General features: G+C 43.2%; 1 protein-coding gene across 3 annotated transcripts in view; it reads right to left on the bottom strand.

The window, feature by feature from the left end:
• Window positions 1-27,429, bottom strand: part of LOC143149276 (uncharacterized) — a 443,848-nt gene that overhangs the window by 167,359 nt on the left and 249,060 nt on the right. For 2 of the 3 annotated variants that reach the window (XM_076316494.1, XM_076316495.1), the window contains one exon: window positions 22,277-24,966. In XM_076316494.1, coding sequence (XP_076172609.1) covers window positions 22,277-22,328 — 52 coding nt within the window. In that variant the 5' untranslated portion in view covers window positions 22,329-24,966. The remainder of the gene's footprint in view (window positions 1-22,276; window positions 24,967-27,429) is intronic. The other variant, XM_076316493.1, reaches the window with a different exon arrangement.

The raw sequence follows: 27,429 nt of genomic DNA, 5'->3' as shown, positions 1-27,429 counted from the left end.
AGAATAATATATTTTTCATCTTCGAATTGTATATAATCTGTAAACACACGAATGATTGGAAATCCTTGATGAAACATCAAGTCTGCTCGAGAACCGTAATTTTTCTCTATAAATTGTTTCACATTCCCCTATAATTTGTAAAGAATCAAATAAGAACGAGGGACAGCTCCACTCTTCGAGGGTTGATTTTATGTACATTCATTTCTCGTTTCCACCGAACTTAATTAACAGATTTACTCCTTGTATTTTTCACCCCATTAGGGCGGATCCGAACAGAAAGAGAAAGTAGCGTATTATTTACCAAGATATTCCTTACATCTTTTTAAAGTTTTATAATTTTCGTAATTCCCGAGTCCAGGACCCTCCCTTGTAAAAGCACTTGTTTTCTATAAATCGAGGCAAAATTAAAGGAATATGAAATCGTCCATGAGTTGTTCCAGTACGGAATCTATCCGTTACCAATCAGAGAAGACCTCTTGGATGAAAATGAACACGAATTCGTTTATACAAAGAGTATCTTCTTCCTCGACGTATTGGATGTCGTATCGATTCTCGTTTCATGATCGTAACGGAAACGAAGTAGCCGATGTAACAGCAGCATTATCTTCTATTTCAAATACTTTCGCGAAATAACTACGTAGAATCTGTTCACGGACCTCTCAAGTTGCGCGCAGAAAGCATTGATCTTATTGGAGGTAGCCGCGTTTACCGAGTGAATTCCTTCGCAACCTTTACCTTAATTACTTCTTACAGTTCATGGGCTGCTGGGTAACGAGTTCGTGGCAAAAAGCATGCATTTAAACGCCGGAGTTAGGGCCCGAGAAAGGCGAAAAAATCTGTTAATTAAGTTCAGTGGAAACGCGAAATGAAAGTACGTTCTCGATGTTTTTATTAGTTGCTAGTGTCAAGTAGCTACTCGCGGAGTGTTAATTTTGATTTCAATGGTAAGTTTGCGACAAAATTCATAGCCACGGGTAAAAGTTCCCTGTAATACCTGAAAGAGACTGGAGGAGTTTGGGGATTATATACTCCTAGAGTCTAGATTGAGGTACTTTAACGAATTAAACGGTTTCACGGTTAAACGTCCAATCATTTTCAGCAGTAGAATAGTACTTTCGCGGGTGATAAAAATGTTTAACGTTCCCAATCCATTGACGATAAATTTCACAATACGTTTTCGGGGTTCTGTTCGGTACACTGTTCTGTGCGATTAAATTCATAACTGCAACAGTGAATTTTTCGTTCAAGTTGTAGCAAAGTGTATTCACTACGAATGCGTTTACAAGTAAATTTTTTGTACAGATACTAATTTTATGGATAAAAGTGTACACGTAGTGCATTAATGATACTTTAAAGTGTATGTAGAATGTATAAATTTTGGACCTTTGGCAAAAGTCTCATCTGAAGCAAGATAATCTTAATGAAGTTAGATTAGCAGGTCCAGAATGAAATGTAATTAGTTTTACGCTTACTACCAAAGTAGGTACCCATTTTCGTACAAATGATTAGAATTTTCAAAGAAATTGGTCTTTTAAAGTACATTCCACTATTACAGAACAAATCGATAAAAATTGTGCGATCAATATAAAGACTGTGTTCTATAAGTTTAGATTCAACCAATTTAATCAGAAACAACGAATCCCAGACAGATATATCCACTCGTGTTCAAGCATGTCCCACAAATCTTCGAACTCGATTATCTCCCATACAATATCTCCCGTATAAAACTTTAATACCACATTTTCGATTTATTTCTACGCGAAGGATCGCCCGTTAGAATTATTCTCGAACGTTGTGTATAATTTCAACGCGAGCGTCTGTCATCAAGATGAATTAAAACTGTTCCGCAGTGCTGTGTTTCGAATATCGTTGCAAAATATCCACGTGACGTGTACGAAATGCAAACAGCTTGAAATCTTGACTACGAACCGTCGGTGCTCTTTTTTCCAATTGGCCAATTTGCAGCGACAAGAATCGACTACTCCAGGAACAAAGTACGATTTGTGGTATGCGCGGAATGAGGTCAACGTCGTCGTCCTCTTACCCTCTTGGGAAACGATCGGTCCTCCGATTGCATAGGATTTTCCTACGTGCCCCATACCGGCGTCGTTTGTATGCCTCTATCTCTACAAAATATCTAATATCCTTTGAAATATATCCACCCGCTAAAAAGACACCCCCGAAGCAAGCAAACGTCAGATATCAAAATGTGTTCGATAACAAATTTAAGATACTTCAGCGTCGGTGTGTACGCGTTATAACATCTCAAAGAACTAACCGTGTAAAGGAATAGCAATATGCATATATAAATTATGTACGTGCTACGCAGTTACTGTATATATAAATTTTATACATTTTGTTACCGTGTGAAGACCAGAAAGAAATTTATCACGATATATACTGTCACGATAAACTTTTATAAAAAGTATATAATCTAACCGAGGATAATTGGTAGCTTCTCGATCATGAGCGGGGTGATCTCAAGTTCACCTTGAGACCTCCAAACGGTAGAACTACCAGCCAAGATCTTACGAACGATACCTAAATTGTCTACTTTAGCGCTTAGGGTAATTTAGCTGTCGCAAAATTGCTGTCGCTTATTCTCTTAAATATACAGATATAGATCTAGATAAACGGGTATAGATAAATTGATATAGATACGGATGTAGATAGATAGGTAGATCGATATCGATATAGACGAATGGATGCTCTTACGTGTCCGAAACGAACTTTTACGTAATAATTCATCGATTAACCGTCGACCCACGCTGTTAACCATTTTCAGAAATCAAACAGTTAAAATAAAAGACGACCATCCTGAAATATAATACTTCACTTTAATTATGCACAACCTCGTTCTTTCAGCGATCTGTTCGCGTTGAGCTTACCACGTTACGACATAATTAAAAAGGCATTTTCTAAATTAAAGTACCAACGAATACGGGGCTTCGGATTGCAGACTGTTAAGTTCTTTAAAAGCTTATTTAATGAAGCATCGCGAATGTTCAAAGAATTATCTGCCGTGCTTTCATGTTCGAATTAGCGGCATTATTGCCAACAGTGCTCGCAGTGCTAATGTACAAAATGATCTAACGTTACAACCGGAAATACTCTATCACGCATTAACCGAGGGAGGCTGTTTCATTCGCGCAGTTTACGATTTTAAAGAGCTCGAGGAACAACGTTGAACTTTTCATTACGATACATTCAGTTATTTGTTAAACACGTCCAGGTGGAGTCCGTTCTCTGTCACGTGTACAAATATAAAGCACAACGTGGTTCTTTTTCTTTGTTGCATTTGTAAAGGATACTTCTCACGTTGTTAGACTTCAAATTATCTTTCACAGTGTTCGTTAAAACCTCCCCTGCGTGGTGTGTGCTGCAACAAGTCTAAAGTTACACGAGCTTCACGGCAAATGTACGAATAGAACTTCGAGAAGTATTACGTTGTTAATTTCACAGAGGTCGTGGTGTAATTCATAGTATACGCGCAACGAGAGGATTGTACACTTTTACAATAATAAACGTGTTTCCATTCCTGTCAAAGTAGAAAATTAAATAAAAATTAAGCTACTTGCTCCGTTCAAGTTCTACAAAACCGCACGGTCTCCGTGCGAGCAATTTAATCTTGGATCGATCTTTTTAATTTAAGCGACATTTCGTATCGCGAAGGATTCTGTTCAAAATAGCAGGTCCTTTCTTTAGAAGTTCACGCAATTTTATAGAATACTTTTCAGGCATAAAAAGGTAATAACAGACGTTAAATAAAAAATTATTACTTGTCCTACATTTTTTCTAGATTTCGAGACTCCTCTTTCTAGCATAAAATAAAACGCATTTTCACCGTATTCTTTGAAATCACACTGCAGGTCAAATATTGAAATTCACACGTATATAGAGATTTCTTTCAAGAATTTCTCTTAACCGCTACAAATTGTACCTGCGTTTTAATACACTCTCTATAATTTGTATACATTTGAACACTTTCAAAAAAATTAATTTTTGGTATTTTATATTTTCTTGAATATTACGTTGAAATTTACATAATTCGCGAAGTTATTAATTTTAAAGGATACCACGCCCGAATGATCACGTACGTTCATCGAAACTCATCAGTGATCACAATTAATATTTCTAATTGAACAATCTTAAAAGATCCCTCTTGCTCGACTTCTGGCTAAAATCATTTTACTGCAAACGAATAATCAAATGTAATTTCCCGTCTTTTCTCCCTTCCGATAGAATCAGAATGAAAATTGACGAATACGTTTAAGTGCGGAGCAATATTGATAAAAAAAGGTAAGAAAAAATGTTAAACTTTCGAATCGTCTATTTTCCAATTTCTCTTTCGATGTTTGAACCGCTGACGCGGGGGTAACTTTTCATTCGAATCAAATTAAAACACTATGGGGGCATTTCTCGTTCGGACAATATAATAGGTTTCTTTTCTTCCTTTATGACCTCGCGAGATCACGGTTCGAGAAAAACCGAATTAGACGGTATTTACGCAGCACAATATAAAAGAGCGAGTTTTCCTATATTGACATTGGCAGGGGTTGGAATTCATCGTGCGCGTACAAAGTCGAGCAGGTATGCGAGCATTCTGTTGTCAACGTATTAATAATAGTCAGAAAAAAGCTTCCGTCGAACAGTTCACGGAACGATAGTCCGTTTTCATCGATTCGTACGAGTAAGCTTTGGGACGAGGAAAGTGACGGAGATGGCGAGCGTTTGAAACGAGGAGAGCGAGAGAGATCACGAGCGAGGAGAATGAGAATGATCGGGAGCGTTCGAAAAAAAGAAAGAAAGAAACTGAGATAGATAATGAGCATTCGAAACAAGGAGAATGAGGAAGATTGCGAGTATTCGAAACAAAGATAGTGAGAAAGATCGCGAGCGTTCAAGACGAGAATTATGAGAGAAAACAGGAGCGTTCTGGATAAGAAGAGTGAGAGAGATTGCGAGCGTTCAAGACGAAAAGTATGAGAGAGAATAGGAGCGTTTTAGATAAGAAGAGCAAGAGAGAGCGCGAGCGTTCAAGAGAAAGAAAGTGAGAGAGATTACGAGCGTTCAAGAAAAGAAGAGTGAAAGAGATTGCGAGCGTTCAAGTTAAGAAGAGTGAGAGAGATCGCGAGCGTTCGAAACTAGAAGAGTGAGAGAGACAGCTTGCGTTCAGGACGAGGAAACAGGGAGGGAGGAGGCGCTAATTTTCGACTGGCTATGGAGGTTATTTTTGCATAATGCAGCCTAATAAGGGCTAATGAATGAAACGCCGTAACCCCCGATGTTGCGCAAATTGGATTTACACCACTTGCTATTCCTCGACTTTCACCTCCCCTTTCCACCGGGCGTTGTCATACTTGTAATCTCACAGTTCCCTCTGTCTCTCTTTTCCGTTTTTCTACCGCCCCCTCCCCCTCCCCTGTTCCTCGTCAACCATGTCCCATCTCGCGCATATTTGCATACTATATAATCCACGACCGCCGCGACGCACAGGGCAAATTCTGCGAATTCCTCTCGCTGGCGAGCCTATCTCGAGGAACGGTCCGCGATTTACGAGCAAACGAGCTCGACTATACTCGTATAGACGTGTATCCCACTTTCGTTCACTCTTTTTAATTATTTTCACCAATGTCGCCGCGTTACACTGACCCCGCCCCGAAATCATCCCCGCTACCCGTCCATTACTTGCCGACGTTTCCGTTTCGCTTCCGGTGGAACGAGGATTCGGTAAAAATCGACTACCCACTTAGGGTAAGAAATTCTGCTGCTCGCTGAACGAGCCTGATCGATGCAGAGAGAGAGAAAGAGAGAAAGAGAGAGAGAGGAAGGTGGATAGATAGATAGATAGATAGATAAAGAGAGGGAAAGAGAACAGCTCGACGCCGGTGAAAAAAAAGTTCAATGGATCGCGAGTGTCGAGGCAGCAGAGAAAATCAATTACCCGTCGCAGAGGAAGGTGTTGCAATCCGGATTAAATAGTCACTCTCGGCCCCGCTCTGATCGCTCTTTGTTCGACGAACAATTTGTTAAGTATATTCGCAGAGGTTTCTTCAATACTCTGGTAAGAACACGTGTTTTACGAATTTTTTTTTTCTTCGCCGAAGAGTCTCTGATGGGGATTCGGTGGTGGTGAAATATCGATGAAAAACGAACAGCTAACTTTACAATTTTTATTTATACATATATATATTATATATATATTGAAGTTACGAACTCTCCAAGAGTTCGAAATATACGTAAGTTGGGAAAACGAACGCGAAACCGGTATTCGGTGAAACACAATTTTTCAGTACTTCGAGTGGGGGCTCTATTCATCGCGGTGCTGCCCCGAAACTAAGGTTTTTCTCCATTTAAATTCTACTTTTTTGCACCTCCGATGAAATAAGAACATTCGACCGCAATCGACGAATTAATAGATTCGCGATAAACAGGAGCGAGAGAAACATTTCCGGTGAACTACCTCCGGTAATTTTTCTAATTTTATTACATACATCGGTGATTTTTCTAATTTTGTTACGTATTTTAAAAATTTTTCTAAATATAACTCTACAATTTTTCTTGTACGTATCTTGATCATTTTTGTAGTTTTTCGACGTACCTTACCACTTTTTGTAACCATTTTACGCGTCTCGATCATTTTTCCAATTTTTCACGTACCTCTGTAATTGTCCAGATTTTTTCACGTACCACGGTAATTTCTCTAATTCCTTTCCTCCCTTCCATAGTGCGTTGTAAATGTTCATTCGGTACGTTAAAGCGGTTTCGAGCGTATACAAACGTATCACTGTTTAAATTCAATGGGACGTCTGCAAACCGATGGAATGTAATGATTCGAGATATAATATATTTACGTGCAAACCGTTCCACCATTGGAATTTAATTCACGGATACGTAATTTGCGTCATCGAATCTAAAAAAGAAAAAAAAAGAAAAGGAAAGGAAGAAAAACAAGTGTAGAAAATTAGGAAAAAATCTCGACCAGTTGTCCCTCTCGCTCGATTTCCGCCTTCGCGATTTGTTTCAATCGGGACGTCGATCCCCTAAAATTCTCGTCCAAATGGAGCCAACGGAGAAGCATCGCTCCGCAAACAATCTTATTTCCATTTCATTATTTGTGCATTTAGAAATCCCTCGCGAGACTAATTCTCATAAGAACCCTCCAGACACCCTAGCTCCTGACGCCCGGTCCCTTCCCTGCCAGCTGTACAAGTTTGGCTCCATTTGTAAGCGGACGATAAAAGAGCAAAATACGCGCCACGCTGGGAGAACAAACATCGGCTGGAACCCGCCTAAGTAACATAAACTCGACATCGGGGTTAAAGAAAATACGGTTACGGTGAAGTTGTTCGCGCGAGGACTTGATAATTGTTCGGCGAATGTACGGACATTACCGTTGCAAAATTTGGCTCAAATGTCCACTTGAAATTCGCCTCCATCCCGCGAGACACTTATCCTCCGTTTCATTGCTTCATCGAAACGCCCCGTAACGGTTGCTCACCGTTAAACAAGTTCCCCGAACCGCAACTTTCCAACGCAACAATAATTATCCCGGTCCTATAAACACGCTTACTGTTTGGTTAACCCTTTACTCCGAACGTTTGTAATTACAGATAACATCAACAGCGGTGAGCTACACCAGCACCGGCTACCCTCTCGCGGAGTAACACGAAATCTTCCCATCATGGAATTCTCATTACGTGGAAACAGCACACAAGTTTCTGACTGTTGGAAAACACTTTGACGCGTATGCGGACGACCCGTTAACGCGCGAATTCCCGGGAAGAGTTGCATCGTCTGCGTCAAATTAGGATCGGTGTCGTTTTGCTCGGCAAACACCACACGAAATCCCTGTAGGATGTTACAGTCACCGAAGCGACGATTCCTGGTCGACGTAGAAATTTACGAGAGCCCTCCACAACGCGTTCAAAGATTTGTTTTTCTCGATGATCTTTCAAATTGTACAAATTTTTGCGTACCGAAGTTTCGCGAAATACAGTCCTAAGTGTTGGAAGTGAATTCAATTGCGCAAGTTCCGCAATAAGACGGTAATACTCGAAGAGGAAATATCTCCCTTCCGTGTAATTAGGTTTGATTAATTTCGTTTACAAGAACTTATCACTTTCCATTCAAACTCGAAGAAATCTATTTAGAAACGGATGAATTTCTCATTGTGTCTACGAGGTGCTCGTGGCGGGATATTAAATAGCGGAAACTTGGAATTTTGAACGAAATTGTAAACAAATTTATACGCGTTGTTGAAGTTTTTATTAAACCGAGCAACTTTTGCTCGAAACAATTTTCAAAATGATGCAAGGTTACAAAGTTACGGAATGGATAACAAGGTACGAATTGAGGGCGCGAGGGGTTAGGGATGGTAGACGGGGTAAAACGCGTGAAATCCGACCGTGTATAGTCAGACACGCGCTACACCACTATAATAGAAACTATATCTCCTCCAAGTTTCACCAGATGTACTTCAAAAATTATTTCGACTAAAACGAACTTTAAAGTCGCGCATCGTACATATTTCCTGGCAACTCTGACAAAACATTGCGAAAAATAATACTATTTTCTTTACTCGGAGTTTCACGCAAAGAAAGTAAACCTTTCTGCGTATTTCTCGACTATAAGAGAAACACCACAGAAGTGTATTTAATTTAAAAATATTCACCACCGAATATTCTCGTATTCGTAATACACCGTAAAAAAGGTTTCAGAAAAAAAAATACCCTGTACTTTATTCACTCGTTAACCTCACCACTCACCAGCAAAAGTTACACGATGTTCGAATAAATTTTAATACCGGTAAAAAAAAAGAAAAATACATTTTCCAAACGTAATCCAAACAAGTCACCCATGTTTAACACATTAAAGAGGACGCGTTCTCGGCAATAACTACGCAATCGTTTCTTCGAACAATAATAAACCCTTTTCGCGGGAAAATGAACGAATAGAAACTTACGTTAAGGAAACCTTTCTAATGGAGTTAATAAAACACGTGTACCGAGAAAAAAAAAAGAAAAAGGGGAGAAAGGAAACCAACAGCTTGATATTATTGAATCACACGAATATCTCGCACGGGATTCGTACCAAGAGTAATAGCTTCTTATCACGCAGCACGGTTGAGACCCTCTATCACGGAATCTACGCTATCAAAACTTCTAACCCCGGTTATTACGATCGCGGATGAAACTAAGTAAACGATGTCTCCGAGCAAGATGGTCTCGTTTCGAATTCACGCCCGCTCCCACGGCGTTAAGTGCACATGTAGACATTGGCTTTCGCGCTTCGGGATTTCGTCGGAGCAAGAAGGGCGTGGCTCCTAATTGGAAGGGGATTAATTAACGCGAATAGACACGGTAAGAAAACCTCTGGGTGTTCGAACGTCACGGGCGGTTTTCAGCGTCGCGCGAGGGCTTTCCTGCCGAATTATGCGCGGAGTTCTCGTCCTTCTCGTATCTCCTCGAAGAAGGCGTGGGAACAAGATTCACCGTTACGCTCCAGCCACGGAAACGAGAACAAAAGAGACCCGGAGAACCAGGCGCGAAGGAACAGAGGAAGATGGATGGAATTTTGATAACGTCAGAACAGGGCATGCTTTACCGCAACAACCGCGATATTTCCTCTCGTAGTTATCCTTGGCAGAGAAAGAAGAATCAGTGCCGCCGCCGCCGCCGCCGTCGCCGCCGTCGCCGCCGCCTCCGCCGCTACCGCCATCCCAACCGCCATTGCACCGCCGCTAGGTGTGCGCATTGTTTCGAAACAGTTTCAAACTGTGCATGAAACATTCGTTTCGTACTAATTGTTTTCCTTAAACTTCCGACGCTTCTTCTTTACAATAATTTCCAACCGAATGACGTATCCTTCGCAATGTCTCGCTTATCGTTGCGTCGTATAATGGGGAAATAATGAGGATGCAAGTAGAACGCCGGGAGAATGCACGATTCCAGACGAGATTCCTTTATCCCGAAGACTGTTACGCTCGTCACCGAGAGGACAGCTCTCCTAAGTACGAAGTGAATTCAGACGCGGGGCTTTCCCTGCATTTCTTTTTCAATTCCTTCGGGGGATCCGAGCGTGTAGCGTACATCAAGGGTTTAAAGTCATTCGAGATGTTTTTTGCTTTTATATGACGATTAACGTTGCATCTACCGGCAAGATCGTTAGCGAATGTAGAAGCGCTTTAACGGTTCGAGGTACTTGCCGTGGGAAACTCGCGGAAATTTTTGGGCATCTCGTTTTTTATTTGCCTTGGGAACTCGGTGTGTCGAACTATATGGATTTTGGAAATTATTTATTGAACGATATGGGTTTTGGAAATTATTTAACGGCCTATAAGAGTTTTGGGGGCTATAAGGGCGTTGGAAATTATTTATTGGTGATAATTTCGCGAAAAGAAGAATTTCTTAGGATATAGACCTATCTTTTTAGGCATTGGTAGTATTCAGAAATTTCGGAATAGTACACACGAAGAAAATTATTTAAATTTCTTTTAAAAATAACGCTCAGTGCGACTCACGTGGCTGCTCGATGGTTATAACGTATCTGTTTGCACGCTGGAAGAAATGATCAGTGGGAGAACATTTTTTCCAATGCAGAAAGCATGCTCTATCGCACACAGGAACGCAAAATCAAGCACAGACAAGAATTCTGGATCAATATTCGTAGACTCGTCCTCGCACATTGAAGTACACATGCAGAGGTCTAGTGTACACATGGTAAATAAAACGAACGGTGTTAAATACAGACCCTCAACCGTCTCGACATATGAGTGATTCACACGTACGAATTTAAACTCTATTTATATTATGTTCCACGTGCCTTAAAGTTAGCAAAGTTAGCTATCATCCTTCGAGTTGCACCTTTTCGAGATTCTAAGTACGAATACGAAATTCTATATATTTTAAAGAAGGTTACTGCGATAGTTTTATAGTAAAATTTTTGTAAAACAAATAATAAATACGTAAATATATAAAAATTGACTATAAAAATGAACCAACGTGAATCTAACATTCGCTTGGACGAAAAATATAGGCAAGATACGACGAAGATGTTGTACGAGATAATTGATTTCACATGTTGCTAGATTGTAGCACACAAATCGTCCTTTGATAATTTTCGAACGTTCGCACGTGTACACGAATATTTCCGTACTAGGTTTCTTTTCCCATCAAATTAAAAATCAATTTGTAGAAGGGTCAGAGAGACCCTTCCGTCCTTTTTTGTGCGCAATACGTATAAGGTTACGCGTCTCGCATTCGACGCAACAAAAACCGAATGACCTTGCGTGCGAAATTTTGTCACGTTCACCACCGTTTCAATGTTATCTTCTACAGACTACGACCTTTTCCAATATTTAAACATTGCTGCAAAAGAATCTATCTTTATCGATAAAAAGAAGCTATGAAAAACGACTAGTTTCGCAAGTTACAAACGCAATTATTTGTTTTCCTATCGAATCCACCTCTTCGAGGAGTACACTCTAGCATCCCCGATTAAAACCGATATACACGGTTCGAAGATTTCATTCATTTCATTTACTCCCCCTTAAAGACTACGACACGCAAGATCAAAAGTAAATTTCAGCGGTCCGAACGTTCGCGCGATTTCCTCGAAGCGAGCGTTAAATCGCGTTTTCGACTCCCGGTTGACATAATCCAACATACCTCCGTCCAAAAATCCCAACCGCGCGACGACCGAAAATTCATCCATTTAGAATTCCGTCTGACTTCCTTCCGCGCAAAAACCTGGCCCTAACGGCTTGAGAATCTTCTCCCTCTGAAATTTAACAGCACAAACACCGCGCGGTGGACAAAGCGAGAGGAGGACTCCTCTTAACGAGGAGACGCACGTGCGGCACGAGGGCCACGCGAAATGGTATTCGCCAAAGTATTCCAATAAAAAGAGGCCAAGGCTCCACGGTGGGGAATATCGCAAAAATATCGCGCTATTCTTTTGTCGCAACTGGGATACGGAGTTCGAGGAAACTATTCTGACGTTTTGGAAGGCTCGTGTTCTAAGAACTCAGCCGCGGACCGCTTCTGACGGGGTTGGTGGAGGGCAGGGCAATAAACCGTGGACTTAAAAGTTTCGTGTATGGAACGTTCTTACAAGCGAGACACACATTACACACGTAGGTAAGCTCGTAATGCGGTAAAATGCTATGAGACTGCGGATCGCGAGGTAATAACCGGGAGCACGGTCGAACCTGGACCGCTGCTCCTGACGCTGGGGAAATATATTCTCTCTCTTTTGCAGTTCCAAAAACCGGTGCTATATCGCGGAACGGGGAACAAACATCTTCGATAAAGAAAATAAACGCGATCGTTCGGGGAATATACGCGGGAATCGCGGCTCCTATTTCTCCCTTTCGGACGAAGATTTATGATAATGACGGAGCTAGAGCTTGAACGACAGAACTGTATAACTCGAGTTATTGTAGACGTTCCGAGTGTTCCAACTTTTTTGCCAGGCAGAGTGATTCGAGTCTAAGAATCTACGAACGATAACTCGAGTCATTGTAGACCTTCCGAGTGTTTCGGAATCATTTCGACCGGTAAACGCGCGTAGAGATTTTCAAAATTGTACATTTATGCGAAATGCAATTAAGCTTCTATTTTTCGGACGAAAATTTATGATAACGACGGAGCTAGATGTCGAACGACAGGACTGTGTAACTCGAGTTATTGTAGACGAGTGTGTTCCACTTTTTGGGTACGCGAAATAATTTTGGTCGACAAGCGGCGAAACTTCGAACGTCGAAAATACCACGAGCGTGGAATATGTAGAAATATTTAAAACGATCAAAGATGATATATTCACGTATCGTGATACGGGCTTGTATTTATCTCGTGGACGAAGATTTACAGCGATGATAGAGCAAGACGTTGAACGATACGAGAACTATATTACGCGAGTTCTTAGTGTCATTACGTGTACACGAGTGACACTAGTATTACTTTTTCGGACAAAGATTTATAGCGATTCTATAGCAAGAAATTGAACCATACGAAGACTATCGCTCGAGTTACTGTAGTCATTCTTAACTCCACTTTGTGTGCAAACATGTTTGAATTGGAAGTAATAAACACTAGTTGAAATGTGTCACATAAAAGAAATGACAACGTATAATGCAATATATAAGTACACAACAGTAAAACTGGGAAGTAAACCTAATTTACCGAACCTCCTTTGAACTTTGCTTTCTCTATTACACGTCGTGTAATAGAGAAAAAAGTATAAAAAGTATACTTGTAACGAATATATGCGCGTTATTTATTTAGATGCATATACGTTTCATGTATAAAACATTCCCCTGTATTTTTATGAATATTAAATGCAAGTGGAACTTTCCTCTCAGAAAACTAAGTTAAATTTTACAGAAACACATGTACGTACATAGTATAGACATTTGTCTAAAAGTATGCGAAAGCGAAAAAAGTTATCACGTATTGTAATACTTCCTGATACCTTTAGGTACGTTCTACGTAACAAATGAAGGTAAGCAGCTTAGGTTTGAACAAATGCTCTAAAACCGTTCTTCTGTTTCTTCCATCGAAAGAACGAGATTACTCTTTATTCTTTATATCAGTGTCTCTCAAACTTCTCCGAACGTGACCCACTTGAATAAAACACACGACTCGATGAAGTCCACTAGACACTCTCGTAACTTTCTCTTATTAACAGATCATATTTTATCTTCAAACGTGTGCCCACGCGTGTCATCGCGAAGCGTAAAATTGTTTATTACCGATCTCCACAGTTATTGTCAATATTTAACTGATTTCGGGTAAATATCGAGTCGGATAAAAATTGAATTTACGATGTATTCCTTTATATCGATCCGTAGACAAAATTCACGATCGTAAATCGAACTTTACGATTCGGACATATAGCGTCAGTTGGACCACATACAGCCATAAAAAACTGTAGATTATGGCGTACATTTTTTAGAAGTTCTATGGCTCACCAAGTATTTGCGCGAACCACCAATAGCCTGCAGACCGCATTTTGAGCAAAGCTGCTTTAGGCGACCCTTCAGAAAGAAATCCAACTGCGGTTTAAGTCGAGAGAATAAGTCTCTTGCTATAATCGCTCGCTCAAATTTCACGAATCATACTGCGAACGAGACTTGGAATTATAATGCTAAATAGACACGAAGAAACGTTTTACACCAACAGACTGTTGCAATACTTTTCCTACCATTTAAGGCTAGAAACAATTTTTCCTCTTATTCATCGACGAGTAACACAGTGATATTTAAATCACTTTCGGCCTATTTTTCAGGTCGTTCGAAATTATTTATAACGAAAAAAAATTGCACAATACGATACCGATGATACAATACAATTAACGGATAAATAGAAGTATACCTCGAAGACCTTGAAATAATCTTTCCTTCGAACTATTTAGTAATTATTATCAATCGTATCGTTGCATTTGCATTAATAACATTGGAGTCCTCGTTGCATCGTAAGATTTCTTTCTCCATTATTGCGAGTTACGTGATTAGTTATATAGATGAAAATGTGGATGAATGGATGATCACGAAATCAGGCCGAGATAAACCCCTCGTACAATTTCCTGTTAGAAATTCTAACGATAATAACTTCTCACCCGTTGGTTAGGAATGTCATATCGTATTAAAGCGCGCGCTCGTTCACGTCAAATCGTTTATTATCGCATTCGCGCCAGTTGGACATTCGTGTATATTATTAAACCATCTTCACCCTCGGCGTATGGCGTCTCCTTACATTTACGGACGTTTCTAAAATTACGCGCCAATCTCCCTTTTACTTCGTTTTCAGAGTCTTCTCTTTACGGCCCTCTTGCATCCACTCGCATCGCGCCCTCCGCGCTTTCCGCGCGCATTTTCATTCGAAACAGCCGTGAACAGTTTCTTGCACCTTGGTGGCCACTTTCGGAAACGTACATCAAAAGAAAGACTTTCACGAACATTTCTTAACGATTGCAAACAAACGTGTAACAACTCGACGCGACTGTGATTTTGTAAACATATTTTCAAAAAGAGGCAAGCAACGAATCAGAGTATTGGATAAAATCGTGTTTAAAAATTTCATCTCTGAACTATTGCGACTCTACATTCTTTCCATTTTAACGTTCAAGTTGTACGCTCAATCAATCATTTTGCAACAACAACGTCATTCGTGTATTACGTGAAGACATCGCCACATAATTTCAACCAAAGAAACATCACTTTATTTAGAAAATTTCCTCCGTGGAACGTAATTGTTCCCGAATCCCGATAAAAATCAAAACCAAAAAAAAAAAAAATAGAACAAACAAAAAAAAACATTCTCGAGTAACCGAATCTCGAAAATCCAAAAATCCCTGGGAAAATGCATTCGCTATCTACACCGACCGCAACGAGGCTCGGCAACAATTATTTTCTCGCCTACCAAATACGAATATCTCCGGCTCGCAACAAATCCCGCTGATTTACGGCGAAATTACGCCCTTGAAAAAGATTCCATTCGTTCCCCCGTTAACCGAACAATTATGGTCGCGGGTACGTTCTAAGTAGGACGCGTCGTAATTCACAGCTAGAATTCCTCCCCGCGATCTAATTGCAGCTGCAACGAGGCTCGAATCGCCCGATGCCCGTGGAAAGATTCGATCGAGTTGTCTGATCGCGGATCGGAGACGTTTACCTGGCACGAGTCTCCGAAGACTCGTTGCTGCACGATTCCGCGTTGATCTTTCTTTTCCCCCCACCACCGCCGTGACTCCAGAGTCCTCCCCACTGCCGGGACTTCAGTTTCCCCCACCGCGCGCCGTCTCTCTGCCGTGAACGTATCCTTCGCGTTCCTCCACTCTCTCGCGGGAATAACGACGAAAATTGACAAAAGCCCGCGTTGGAGGCGCGTAAGGCGTACCAACGTACAGTGGCTTCTTTTCGTCGTATCTTCTCGTCGGAGACGCGCATTTACGCCGCAATGGAAATCCGAGAAAGCCGCGAGTTCATTCAAAGCCGAGCCTGTTTTTTCTTTTCTCTCTCTCTCTCTCTCTCTCTCTCTCCCCGTCTCTTTTTTTCCCCTCTCGGCCCCCCTCTCTCTCTCTTCCCTTGCCCCGGAGAGAAGTCCGCGAACCGTGAGACGCATTCATCGTATCCCGCGGGGACTTTCCCTGGCTAATGCGAGATGAAATTACAGCCCCCCGGGGTTCCGGTCGACAGTCACGCCGTCTACTCGAAAGACACTGGCGGAGTTCCTCCACCTCCGGCTTGCCTCCTCTTTCAGCTTTACCTTTGCTTTCTTCGTCCTCACGAAGCCCTCCCCGCTGCTCCCCCGGTTCTGCTTCTATCCTTTCGAATGCTCGTACACACGAGGAGAGGCATTCGTTTCAACTCGTTCGGTTGCCAGGCTATAGCGAACGTTTACCCCCTTGCAAAAGGCTGCCCTTAATCTTCAACGGAAGCTGGAACCTTCTCCCTTCGCGCTTCGTTGGAACTTCAAAAACGGGTGGATTCAAGGGGCGGTTGGGGAGGAGGGTGGTTTTCTGGTTATTGGACGTGAATATTCTCTCTAGTACCGTGGATTTAACGAGATAACTTGTACTTTTACGATCGAAGATTGACAGCCCGCGATACCGCTCGCGGAACTACACCGTCCGTTCATGCCGTCGATACCACGAGGAGGCGGAGCAGAGGGGTAGGGATGATTCGTTTCCACGAGTGTTCCCTAATTTTCGCTCGTTAGAGTGCCGCGGTTACGAGCCAGCTTTATTTTATACCTTTCGTTATCTCCCACCGTCGTTCGCCGATTACCTGCTTCCGCGGAGGTGTGCAAATTATTCGACTCGACGCGATGTTTCGGGTTTCCCATTTTTCCGAAGATGTACGAGAACGGTTCGTTTTCACCGCCCGAATTAACCGTTGGGAAAAATCACAGGGCTGAATTAATTTCAGAATTTATTTTTTAACGACACGCGCGTTCGGTGCCTTGTTTGCACACCCTGGGAGTCTTTTACGATTGGGGTAACCTGTTCCAGCGTTGTAAAAAATGTATCGGATTTGTAACAGGTTTTAGGAACGAGCATTTTACGAACCTAAAGTCATCGTTTCTGAGATCGAGGCTTTAATAAAAGAAAGGAAAGGAAATTCGACGAGTAGGTTGTTTCTTGCAAGATACAGTGTGTAGGAATTAAATAAAGTAAACGATCTTAGAAAACTGTCTACAGAGATCAAAGGGTTTATATAATTGTTATTTTCTTTAAACCGATCATCTCGATTGATATTGTTAATCGGTAGACTCGAGTGAAAGAAACGAATCGAGTACTATTTCCGTTTATTAATTCGTAATTTACGATAATTTTGGATTCTTTCTCCACTAAGATATTCGTTTCTATCGTCGACGTGAATTTGAATAATGTATTTGATCATGTTTCCGAAAATTTCAACCGACAGTTCCGTTATCGTTTTCATCGAAGAACTCATTGTATCGATTCTGTTTCGCTATCTAAGCTGCTTTATCAGGTAAGGAGAAGACGAAGTACCTATCACCTGAAACAAATAGCCTCGACAAAATGTCTCCTTAAAGAGGAAGTTTGTCGAGTGAAATTCGAGTAACGGGTTATTTACAATTCTTATTAATCTATTCTATCCCACATCGTGAATTATACCCCCAACTATTTTACAACGGAACAAAGACAAACATTTTCCCCTTATTCTTTGAGCAATGGGTTTTCCTGGCTCTGACTTACAATGTTCATAAAACTGAGAAAAATTTCAACAAACGGAATAGTAACGATATCCAGACCAAGCGTAAATCAACGACAGTACCGTTTCCACGCAAAATTCGACCATCTTATAACAAGTCGACTGAAGTACGACGTAAATGTACGTTCGTAGAGCTTCGAAGATTAAACTAGAAACGAGTACCCGAGAAACGAGTACAATCGTCGAAACGAGTTGCGCGGAAAATAAATAAACGGCAAAGCCAGTTGACGGAGTAATTTCAACGTTCTTCGAGGAAATTAAAAAAAGAAGGAGATTCGATGACATTCAACGAACAAACTATTTCCGATCTTCCCGACGAAACGTTCTTTTCAACTCGTGACGCGAACCAAGTCGAGTTACCGTGCATACTTTTATCCCGCGCGGACGTTGATGGCGGTACGCGTTTGAGAAAAAATTAATAGCATTCTGAAAATGTTTTACCGCTAGAAAAATAGACGGATTATTAACGACGCGCGGAGCACGGACTTATTGCCTCTTTATACGGCTTTATACTCACGAGAATGAAAAACGACCGGTCATTACTCGCTTACAAGCTTCAGAAATATGCTCGCCGGGAACAATAGCGGAGAATGAATGACGAACATCAAAGGAACTCGACAAATTATGCGTAAACAATGCTTGTCGAAGAAAAACACGCGGCGCGACGCTTGCCAGCCGGCGAAGACGCGGTTACCTCTAATTAGAGTCAAGGTACTCGTATCAAAAAGGAGCCTGTAAATTATCAGGACAATGGAGTCACCGGGTCTAGACTGATAAGAAGAACGATTCTCAATTTTCGCTCTCGAGGCGAGTGAAGAGAATCCCTGCTAAACGCCGCGGCTATCTCGTTATTAATTAAAATTAAGTTTCATTGTGACAAACGCGTTACTCCGTTTAGTGTAACGAGGTTGATTGTTATTAATATTAGAATTCATCGTGACTCGCTCAGCCTCTACAGGATTGCGTTTTTAATGTTACTGACACTTTGAATAAACGAATCAACTTATTATTCGCAACTTCCTACAAATTACAAGTAATGTTCCCCCTTCAATGTAAATTCTTATTCGATTCAATGTATATTTCAAATTAGAATGTAAATACAATAGATTGAAAATGTACTGCACAATAGTCGATACGTTGATAGAACAATACTCAATATTTGTCGTCCACGTTGTTCTTACTATCTAAAAATGAAACCCACTCGAGAAGATTCAGGAGCAAAAAAAATGTCAGAGAATCGTCTTCAACTGCAACGAAGTTATTCGTAATACAAATCGTGAAGCAGGTGAGCTGTCTCGTCCAGTCCGATAAGTTTGACAACACGTGGACGTACCGAGACAATATACACCGTGACCGTACCGATAAGAATGACAGTTTCTGCTCGCGGTATCGAACCACCGTGGACCTCCGCACCCGATACGATGTTCACGATTATTATCGATCGCGACAAGAGTGTCGCTTCCGGTAGCGCGAAGTTTCGAGCAGCGTCCGCAATAAAGAGTTCTCAGTGTGGATCGCGCGTACGGCTCGGTTAAGTCGGTCCGTAAAGTTTGCCAGGGAGGGAAACCTAAGACTCGTTAATGCGTCGTAAATCGTTGCTCTCGCTCCGTGCACAAGTCAACCGCGGAGATTACACTCGACCGAGGTAGTCAAAAGTGACTCTCCGTAGCTTAGTCAAGTATCCGGTCTTAACAATGTACGGCCTGAGCGCGAGGATCTCCACGGCTTGGAGTATCCGTACCGTGAAAAGCTCGTCGGCTTTCGCTGGTCCAAGCGCCAACTCCGGGCTTCCAACAAGAGACACACGCTGGGAATCGTCGAAAAAGCAGCCCCCGGAATCAAATGAGTTTGCACAGGAGCGACAATGGAGTTTCGCGAGCGTAATCAAGCCAAGGTTGAGGGGTGGGTGTCGGTGGTGGTGGTGGATCGGGGACACAGGAAAAGAGGAACCCGCAACGACGAGGAACGGGGACGGGGATAGTCTACCCGGACGATTTAAATTTCCATCCAAAGTCAAACGGGTCGAACCTGACAAAGCCGCCTCAGGAGTAGATCGTTCTCGTCGAACGTCGCGGGAGATCGCCTAAGCGCGACGCGATAGCCTTCTTAATTACCGAGAAACTCGTTAGAATCCGTCTAGTCGACGAGATATTTCGCTCGTCGCGATGCTGCCTGGCTCGATATCGGGGACCATGACAAAGGGCACGGTTACGCGCGATCCTCCCGGCGAGAAATTAAATCGATTTGCATCCCCGAAGAATCCCTGATTACTACCAAACCCCGAGAAATGGGCAAAGAATTTCCTTTGTCCAATTTCGGGTTCATTAACCACCCGCTGGGTGGAATTGTATCGCGAAATGGTTCGTATCGAGCTAGGTGCATTGGGTGTATTCGATCTTAACGCGGTTTTCCGTTCGATCGTACACGAGGATCGAGGAAAATAATATATCGGGAGGAGGTGACGGGTCGAACGAGACCCCAAGATCGCACCAAGGACATCGCATCGTATTTAAACACACTTGGTCTTCTCGATTTTATGATGGAACGAATTAATTGAGAAGAATACATCGGTGGGAGAACAATGTATCGATTATAATTATTTCGCGAGGACTCAATGGGTTCGAAGAGATTCAAAGATCGTATCAAAGACAATTACGCTATACCTAAATGCACTCGGTCTTCTCGATCTTACGATAGGATAAAAAGTTTGAGAAAAATAATACGTCGAGAGAGAACGCGAGGACAATTAGATTTCACCCAAATACACTTGGTCACGCTCACGTGCTTTGAACTCAAGATTCACTCCCGATCTAAGCAAACGTATCGTCCGAATTTCGGGTGTGTCACCTCTGGTGTTTGGAATTGTATCGCGAAACGCTTCGAGAGTCGGGATTAATTTGCGGTTCGTACCCAGGTATTTACACTGCCTTCTGTTTGACTGTACACAAGGTCCTTGGGTCGACAATGTCCCGACACAGAACTTGTCAACTTTGCGATACAACGAGGGGATTAAGAAAATGTATATATCGCGAGAATCGAGGACGCACCAAGGATAATCGCGCTACACCAAAACATACTTGGACACACTCCGGTGCTTGAAACTCGAGACTCACTCGCGATCGAATCGAACGTATCCGAATTTCGAGTTTATCACCTCCGGTGATTGGAATCGTATCGCGGAACGCTTAAACTGTCCGGATTAATTTACGACTTGTACTCCGGGCAGACGTATTATACAACGTGTCGTTTGATCGTAACACGTTCCTCCGTTCGGCTGTACGATCGTGTAAAGGAATCGAGAATAATGTATAAAAAAGAAATCGGGTTAAAAGAGACCCGAGGAACCCGCACCGTACCTAAATACACTCGGTCGTTGGAATTTCGAGGTTGTCGACCCCGGAGCTTGGAATTGTATCGCGAAACGCTTCGACAGACGGGATTAATTTACGACCAGTACCTAGGTAGGCGTATATTTAACCATGACGCGTTCTTCCTGTTCGACTGTCCACAAGGTGTTTCGACCGGCAATGTCACAGGAACTTGTCGACTTCGTGATAGAACGAGACGATCGAGAATAATGTGCGAGGATGCGATGGGTCGGAAGAGACCCCAGGAACGCACTATACCCAAAAAAAAAGAAACACTCGGTCGTGGTCTCGCGGCCGAAACTAAAGATTCACTCGCGGTCGAATCGAACACGTCGTTGGAATTTTTTCGGGACTCCGTCGTGGCGATCTAATATTTCGTCGATCGGTGGTACACGGTGGTTTTTCGTTGCCACGCGCGACGGTAACAGCGATTCGATCGCGGCGACAACAAATGTACAAAGCCGCTGCTTTTCAACATTGTTCTTCACCGTAACTCTTTTGCACTCTCGGTTTGCGGAGGAGAATATTTCTTTGCTCGGTCGAGCCTCGCGAGCTTCGCGCGTTCCTTTGTCTCCGTTTCACGCTTGAGGCGTAACGATGAAAGAAGGATTCGCGCGACAGCGCGAGCAAACAGAGGGAGAGAGAGCTCGGCAACGGGACACGCTTTTCCGCCACTTTATTCACTCCTTCCCTCCCTCCCTCCCACCGATCCTCTCTTCCTCCCCGATACCCTCTCATCCGGTGTTCCGCTCGGTGTTACACGTCGCTGCGCGATTTTTTTTTCGGACCACCGACTGACCGACTCCGCGTAGGAAAAGAAGCGCCACGACTAGTTGGCGAGGTGCCGGACAACCGGGAACGAGATGAAAAAAAAAAAAAGAGAAGAAAAAGGTCCGAGAAAACGACACGAACGCGCGTTCGTGACGATATTTCATCCGGTGAGCCCGAAGAGTAGACCCCGAGCGGCGACGAGAGGGTGCGGAGGGGGGTGATCCTGTCATTTTGCCATATTACTCGCGATTACCCGCGTCCCACGCGTCAACGCACACCGTAGTCCCCGAGAGAGCCCACGCAGCATCCCGTTGGTCTGCCCGTACCCGTAACCCGTACCGCGAGAAGTCAATCCTGCAGAACCCCGCGCGGTCGACGTCTACGCGCGACAGCTTACCTGACAACGCGAGGAAAGTAAACGCTGCCCTTAGCCACAGGTGGCGAGTCATCTCGTATACACGGTGGAAACGTCGCTGCTCTGTCTTGGTCACCGGGTTCCCTCGTTCGCACAATGTCACACCACTTGCAACCGCGTCCCGTGGTCAATTGCGGCAAGAACCACGCAGCGATTTTCGTTGACACATCGACGTGGGAATACCGCGAACCAACCAACCGATTATCTCGTCGATCTCACGAAACGGGCATCGTGAACGCGCGACCGATCAACACCATCCCGTCCGTCGTACGACAATGTCACCGCCGAACACGTTGGTCCGCGACCGAACCGAAACGTCAAACTCTCCTATCCCCAAACAGGTCACGATACCGACTGATCGCGGACTAACCGAGCCGGGGGTCACAGACAGTGGCGACAGCGGCGATTCGAATTACCGTGAACCGCGAGACAGGGGGTACGGTTTAATTTTTCTTTCACGTGGTCACCGGCAATCACGCGATTTCTTAACCCGGAAGGACGCGTAACACGCGAACGGAAAAGCGCGATCGATGCCGTATCGGTCGGCGTAACGTTATCGATCACCGCGCGCCGGACCAACGGCCACGAGCACCAGAAGAGATTTTAAGCACTGTTGACAGGATAATTGCGCGTATATCTGCACTGGATTGCGACAGACGAGACTGAGCGTCGCCGCGCGAAGCTGTTCCGCCGCGAGCCGCGCGTGCGCAGACCGCCCTTTCATCCCCACCACGTCGGTCTTCGCCCGACCATCCAAAAGATCGCGGGTTCTCGCTCCGACCTCGCGGTGTCTCGCTCTCTCGCCCGTTCCTCGACCGCTCGCCCCCACCGGTGCACGCACACGATCAACGCGAACCGCGCCGCGATCTTATTCCACACCTCCTTTCGGGGTGAGACGCAACGCGAGAACGAGAGGGTGGGAGAGAAACAGAGTCCAAGCCCTCTAGATTCAATTTGCCGACTGAAACTTTTTGTTGAATAAGGTTTGTTACGTATCATCATTCAGTCGCATTAGAGCCATTGTCGGGAGCCTTCGGTCTCTTCCCTCCGACTCGACCTTATATATTTCCCGGTGTCTGCGCGATCCTGTTGGCCAAACCGTCGAACGCTACGCGCGGTAGACCGCAAACACACTACGTATGCATGTGGCCCTGTGCAATATCTCCCGCACTCTGGGCTCTAGCTCTTGTCCCGTCTCGCGGTTCCTAGCTCTGTACGTAGGCGCCAGGGTGTCGAACTGCGTAACAACATACGTTGACCTCTCGCTCCGAGGCACTCGGACAACACGATTTCGTGTCCCGCGGCCGCTCGGCCGCTTGGCCGCACGGCCGAGGGTGGTGCACGGACGTCGCCGGCGACAGTTAGGAAATCTAAGAGCCCGATGAGTAACGGGTTCACGGTCCTGTATCTCGTCTGTTCGACGATTACGTTTATGTGCGATTTACGGCCCGTGAAATTTATAGCCGAATAAACTAACCGTGCGCGATATTCGCGGCCGCCGCGTCTGCCACGATTGAAATCCATTCCCGAGAAGTTCTTTTTTTCTTTCGAGAAGGGCGATTTAACTCGTCGTGCGGGTAATCTTTTCGGAGAGAACGAGCCTCCCCCCGTATTGGCCAGCTAATGACCGACCAGGCGCCCCGTCTTGCGCGGAATGTACATCTCTAAATTGATTTCGTTCTGAATAACGGTACGAGCGATTAATTTCGGAGTTACTCGAGGAAACGAGTGTAGCAATTTTTCACTACGTTGTGGACCTCTTTTGTCGTCCTCGCGGAACGTTACGCTCTAAGTAGTACGGTAAATATTTGACGAATTACAGAACGGTAGAACGCGCTAGAAATTTCACGCGTCGAATTTTTTACATTTCATCCAGTGGACGTCTTTGCGACATCGTTTTCGTACCCCGTGTTCCACGGCAAGATCGCTCAAGATCGCGACGGTACACGTTCGCGCGAAAACGGCGAGCGTTTAACTTCGTTTAATCCATGTAGGTTAATAGACAATGTTCACTGAGCAGCGAGACGATTAAACGTACACAGTGTCTTTTCCTGGAACCCTTGACGCGGAAATCACTGGCTAAATACGCACGCGTTCATTAGGAATATCGCGAACAGGTCAGCAGGCATTGCTTTCACGAGGACACGTCCGTGATCCCAATTTATCTTTTCCTGGCCCGTTCTTTCGCCCAGCCTTTGTCGCCTTTCTTTTTTTTCTTTTTTTTTCTTTATTTCCTTTTAGCCTCTTTCTTTTTCGTGTCTCGTGAATCTTGACCCCGGAAGTGCCTGGAAGAAAAAGAGGGACGAGGAGCAGGAGCAAAAGGCAACGAGAACTCGCTGAAATATTACAGAGACATCATTCGTTACCGCTGCGTCGTATATCCGTATCGTCGTTTCTGCCTCGAATGTATAAAGCAGCTTTCCATCCTTCGTTCGCGCCGATTCGTGGAAGACCGGTATCAACCGAGTGTTGCTGGAATTCGCGAGATCGCGCCATAACTCTTGGACGACCTGTGCCGGGTCATTTATGACCCATTCCTTGGGACCGGTTTACGTCCAAGTCAGCCATCTGTTTACATCGTGGATCGATCCCTCTCCGTTCGCGATGTTGTCTTCGCAAAGCGATCGGGTGCGCTTTCTGCATCGAGGAACGCATTTTGGAGACAGTTCATCCTGCAAAAATGATCGAAACTGTACGATTGCTCGATGAAAAGAATCGACGATATTCGATACAGCGCAACAGAATTCGAAGATCGAAACGTAGTACCTTCTGCACGCGCGAACAAGTATACATATTTTAAGGAACGTGTACTCTCTTCTCGAATCGAGAAATAAAAAGCTCTCTTTATTCGACCCGTCTCGATTTATTATTTTGCGAAATAACTTGGGATTTTTTAGAAATTTGTTTCTTTTATCGAACATCCACTACCTCCTTCCCTCGGATCGAGATTTTTGCAATCATTCGAATCATTCAGAAGTATAATTACGCGAGTATAAGTATCTGGCTTGAAGCTTTTCTACGGTGGGTCAAATTTGACCCATCCACCACTGTCCCAGCTATAATAGTATCGTTCGGACATAGTCGTAACACGATTTACTCTACCGCGAATTGTACAGTTGTGTTAATTTTTATGAAAACCATTGTTGGAACTATAATTACAAAGTGCATTGTTGCAACGCGACCCTTACCACTAACTGGACTAGTCGGATCGAAAGAAGGAAAACAGAGTTTCTTCTGTGCACGAGAAAACAGGCCACCGGCATCACTTTCGCAATGTTGGTGAACAAAGTCGCCCGAATTATCACACACCACTTATTTCTATTTTACGCGCGTTATTACGAATGTATGCTGTTGTACTACATTTCACCGTGCATTTCGTAGGAGAGACCCGCACGGAAATTTGCGTCTGTCGCTGGCCAACGAGGCTGTAGGGAAATGTATACGTTACCTACCCTACGCGTTTTAAAACGTAACTTATGCGCCCGCCCACGAGCGACGTGACCCATCGAGGGATATCGAGACTCAGGAATGGACTTGGGCAAAAAGTGGAGGATACGTAAAAAGCCACGGAAGATCGTCTCGCCAGAAATATTGAACGACGCACCGTTACGCACTTCAGCAGCTGTCCAATTTCTCTCATTCCGTCGTTCCTCCCTCTCTCTTTGCATTCTCCACTCTCGTTTTTGGTCTACGGTAAGGAGAACCCGCATACGGGGTGTCCCTAAACGAGGAACGTACAAATGAACTGGAATTTTTCGTGCGAGACCACGCTTTCGAGAGAATCGATTATTGCGTTTACTTCACGTGTATTTTGCAATTAATTGCGCAAAATTATATTTCTTCTCGCGCATGGATTCCGAACTTTATTTAAAGAGTGATTTTTTTAACGATATTCGTTCATTTTGATGTAATCAAATTGTCTGCGTATTTGTTTCGCAATGTTTGCGTTGAATTATTGTGCAAAGTGATTGTAAATAAAAATGAAGAAAATTAATAAAGGAAAATATTGAATTATTTATTGGGTGTAATTTTTTTAGGACACCTCTCCTTTCCTCAAATGCATCGATGCAATTGCAGTATACTGTTTTGTATCAAGAATCACCCTGTACAGTTTCGGACAGTAAATTTGGTTAACAGTTTATACAATACTTCTATTTTTCTACTGTAACGATTTTTAAGTAATTTTACATTCACTTGTAATTTGTTTCATTTGTTTTATTATGGTCCTTCGCGCAATCAATTGCAATTCCTCGATATGCACTCTGTCGATATATGCAAATAAACACTTTCAATATATAAACACGAATCCAAACATATCTGTGATCAGCCGTATTACGATGTTCGCACACATTTTGCATCCTGCCTATTGGAAATGATTATAAAAAACTCAGCCGGAGTACACTGCAATTTAATTACGTTTCTCACTGCGCGTCTTTGCTAGCGGTTTCCAATGATCTTTTTGTTTATACAAGTACGCTTATTATGAAAGGACAATGGTGTACAATGTTTGGTTGCTGGATATTATTGAGAATAGGATTACACGAATGTGCACGTATACTCGTTGTTTTTCGCTATAGTACTCCTTCTGTAGCACAGATAGTGTCGTTAAAATGTATCTCGATGTTAACTCCGAATTCTAACTACTCGGTTCACTGCAAACTCCCTCTTTTTTAAACCGCAAGCTTCCAACGAAAGTTATAATAACAGGGTAGTTAATATTTACGAATGTTTATTACAAAAGAATTTCACCGCAATTCGTATATTTTAGCTCACCGAAGCTATCAACACAAGTGAAAACATTTCAGAGCAAATTTTACCCGCACATCTACACGGATACATTTTCTCCTAACGCTTCGTTATCGGTAGCCACTGTTATTAGATTACATCGGTAAGGCTCGTATATTAAAAAAAGAGGTGTACTAAAACGAAATTAATTGCCTCACCAGCACTGGCTTTTCCTCCATTGTTTCCTTTGGATACCTTTCTGTCCTTTGAAACACCTTTTGTGGTACGAGTAATATTGTTGATACTATTTACGTACTGGCAAATTTTTTTATATTACGTAAGGCAGCAAAAAGGTCCTGTATAATCTTTTTTAAAACACAAAAAACGAAACAATTATTTTTGCACGAGCA

The sequence above is a fragment of the Ptiloglossa arizonensis genome, chromosome 7 (genome assembly GCF_051014685.1).
Source record: "Ptiloglossa arizonensis isolate GNS036 chromosome 7, iyPtiAriz1_principal, whole genome shotgun sequence".
Lineage (NCBI taxonomy): Eukaryota > Metazoa > Arthropoda > Insecta > Hymenoptera > Colletidae > Ptiloglossa > Ptiloglossa arizonensis.
This window is presented reverse-complemented; position numbering and strand designations above follow the sequence as displayed.